At 37.8% G+C, this 3144-nt stretch overlaps 1 protein-coding gene across 2 annotated transcripts in view; it reads left to right on the forward strand.

Moving 5' to 3' along the window:
* The window catches only part of LOC114299395 (transmembrane 9 superfamily member 7), a 4804-nt gene extending 3392 nt beyond the window's left edge, over positions 1 to 1412 (forward strand). For both annotated transcript variants that reach the window (XM_028244118.2, XM_082925391.1), the window contains exon 7: positions 1 to 1412. This exon is cut by the window's left edge and continues 155 nt beyond it. In XM_028244118.2, the coding sequence (XP_028099919.2) occupies positions 1 to 1003 (1003 nt within the window). In that variant the 3' untranslated portion in view covers positions 1004 to 1412.
* The last annotated feature ends 1732 nt before the right edge of the window (positions 1413 to 3144 follow it).

The raw sequence follows: 3144 nt of genomic DNA on the forward strand, positions 1-3144 counted from the left end.
TGCAAACTATAATCAATTGGAAACACAGGATGAAGCTCAGGAAGAAACAGGGTGGAAACTTCTCCATGGAGATGTTTTTAGGGCGCCAATTAATTCTGGTTTACTCTGTGTTTATGTTGGGACGGGTGTGCAGCTCTTTGCGATGGCACTTGTGACCATGATATTTGCAGTCCTTGGTTTCTTATCACCCTCCAACCGAGGTGGGCTTATGACTGCCATGGTTCTCTTATGGGTCTTCATGGGCTTATTTGGTGGTTACTCCTCGGCACGTCTGTACAAAATGTTCAAGGGCGCTGAATGGAAAAGAAATACTTTAAAAACTGCTTTTATGTTTCCTGGTATTCTGTTTTCCATCTTCTTTGTGCTGAATGCCTTAATCTGGGGGGAGAAATCTTCAGGAGCTGTACCATTTGGGACTATGTTTGCACTTGTGTGCTTATGGTTTGGCATATCGGTACCCCTGGTGTTTGTGGGCAGTTACTTGGGATTTAAAAAACCGGCTATTGAAGACCCAGTGAAGACAAACAAAATCCCAAGGCAGATACCGGAGCAGGCGTGGTACATGAAACCCGTATTCTCTATACTAATTGGAGGCATTCTTCCATTTGGGGCTGTTTTCATCGAGTTGTTCTTCATCCTGACATCAATATGGCTGAACCAGTTCTATTACATCTTCGGCTTCCTATTCATAGTTTTTGTTATCCTTATTATCACATGTGCTGAGATAGCAATTGTGCTCTGCTATTTCCAATTGTGCAGTGAAGACTACTACTGGTGGTGGAGGGCATACCTGACAGCCGGCTCTTCTGCTTTATACCTTTTCCTTTACTCTATCTTCTACTTCTTTACGAAGTTGGAGATCACAAAGCTAGTTTCAGGAATCCTCTACTTTGGGTATATGTTAATTGTCTCATATGCCTTCTTTGTCTTGACGGGTACAATTGGCTTCTACGCTTGCTTCTGGTTTGTGCGGAAGATATACTCCTCTGTCAAGATTGATTGACGTGATGAAGATGCTGGGGAAAAGGGTTCTCTGTTTTGAGGATCAACAAGTGCATAATTGGACCATAAAGTTGACACACTCGAAAGAAAGGAAGCAGAAAGAGGCATCTCCTCCACTTTTCTTAGATGAGGGTTATGCTCTGGAAAGCTTTCCCACAACCTTGTCACCAAAACCTTTTCATTTTGCTGATGATGGTAGGTTGGAGTTTGCCTCTTGTATGTTATCCTTTTTTTTTTTTTTTTAAACAGCAGGGGTATCAATTGTTATGAACAGTATTTTTCTGGTTGTTTCTACGGAAGAAGATTTAGTAGTAGAGAGGGGTTGGGCTGTCATAAAATTGCCTGATTTATCCACATCAATCAACACCCAGAGCCATCCTGAATTTAATGGTATGTGCCCTTTTGTGGAAGGAAAATGACTTCAAAAAATTACCAAAATTTTTACAAAATGGTTTACATGGTAGTGTGACTCACACCAGGTGGGTCTCATAGTCACATGAGATATTTGATGGGTATCTAGCATTATACGGGCGGGGGAGAGGGGTGGGGGAATGAAAAAGTTGGTAACACCCTCTTACATGCACAATCACACGCTCATAGGGAGGGGTGTGTGTGTGTTCGGATTTGTAAGTGAATGTGATTGTAGCATAGTTGGGGATCCTGAAATGTACGGCTAAGTTGGTTGGAAAAACACCACCAAAAAAAAGAAAAAGAAATAAATAATGAAAAATGAAAAATTTACAACAGGGAACGAGGTCTAGGACAGGTCATAAGTAGTTAGGGATGAATAACCATAGTTTCTAGTTTTGCGCACCAAAAATATAGTATAGGATCGGAGTGGTTGATATGCATGGCGCACAACTATTGTTGTATGGCTTATAGCGGTCATTTTTGTAATCCTAACCTCTCATATTTTAAGGTTTATTGAGTAGAATTTATAGGTAAAAAAATTAAGTTAATTAGTTATTCGTAATTCTTTCATCAAATGACGTTTGTATTCAATGATAAGTGTAATTTAAAGTATAAGATTGAATATAAATGTGATTTGATAAACGGGTTAATGATATTTGATCAATTTAATTTTTTTATAAGTATATTTTATTCAATATATTTTAAAAAATAAACGATTCGAATTATCAAAATGGGTCATACAAGTTGCACAACTGTGGTTGTAGTGCGCCATTCGATTTTGTATATTTAGTGTGCAAAATTAGAAACTAAGTTCATGCACTTGGAATAAGTTTTTTTGAATTATAATTTTATTCCTAAATTAAATTATTGTTTTGGACAATTATAATTTCTCATATACACCTCTCTACATATAACTAGCCATTCCTGAGCCCCCTTGCTATGAACCACCCATTGTTATTGATGTAGAGCAAGTAGAGGAAGAATTCTTGGAACAATTGGACCGGTAAAAAGCAAGGAAGAAGCCAAATTAAGAGTAATAGTGACACTTTTGTGACAAGTTTGGTATTATTTCAAATTCGGTAGTCTAATCGGAAAAGGCGTTTTAAATTAAAGTCATTGTCGTTCTCGGCAATGATGAACAGTGGATTTTAGACAAATTCCATTGCTTAGAAAAGTTTTGTTTTGAAAATAATTTTATTTTGAGAAGTCTGTTTTTAGCGCCTTCTATTTTGGCGCTTTTTTATTGTTTTCTAGTATGTAGATTTGGGCTTAACTCAATTGTTTTTTTTATTTTGGGTAATTTTTTTGTTTACTTTCGTGTCTAGCAAGGAAATTAGCCTAATTCCTTGTCTTCTTAATTAGGGTTTAATTTATTATAAATAAGCTTGTATGCCTTGGGGACAAAATAACTTTTATGCAATGTAATTTTGTTTCTTGAGATTTCTTTCTCTTCCTTGTGGATTTAAAATTTTTCTTTACTGCTAAAACGATGTCTAACCTTGTATGATCCGCTGCATCAATTATGGACCCATTGTCCATCACTGTGAGCCTTTTTTGTGACAGACTCATTGTCTCTTCTCTCTTGCTTGTGATCTAGCCTCTCTATTCCCAAATCTAACCACGGATGGCCATCCATGGCAGGAAAGGGATTAGGATGGTCGTGGACAGTGAGGGTGAGTTGGTTGGGATCGAAGGAGGGGGTGATGGCAGCAGGTTGTCAATTGACTATAG

The sequence above is a fragment of the Camellia sinensis genome, chromosome 4, assembly GCF_055761805.1.
Source record: "Camellia sinensis isolate YWXY chromosome 4, ASM5576180v1, whole genome shotgun sequence".
NCBI lineage: Eukaryota > Viridiplantae > Streptophyta > Magnoliopsida > Ericales > Theaceae > Camellia > Camellia sinensis.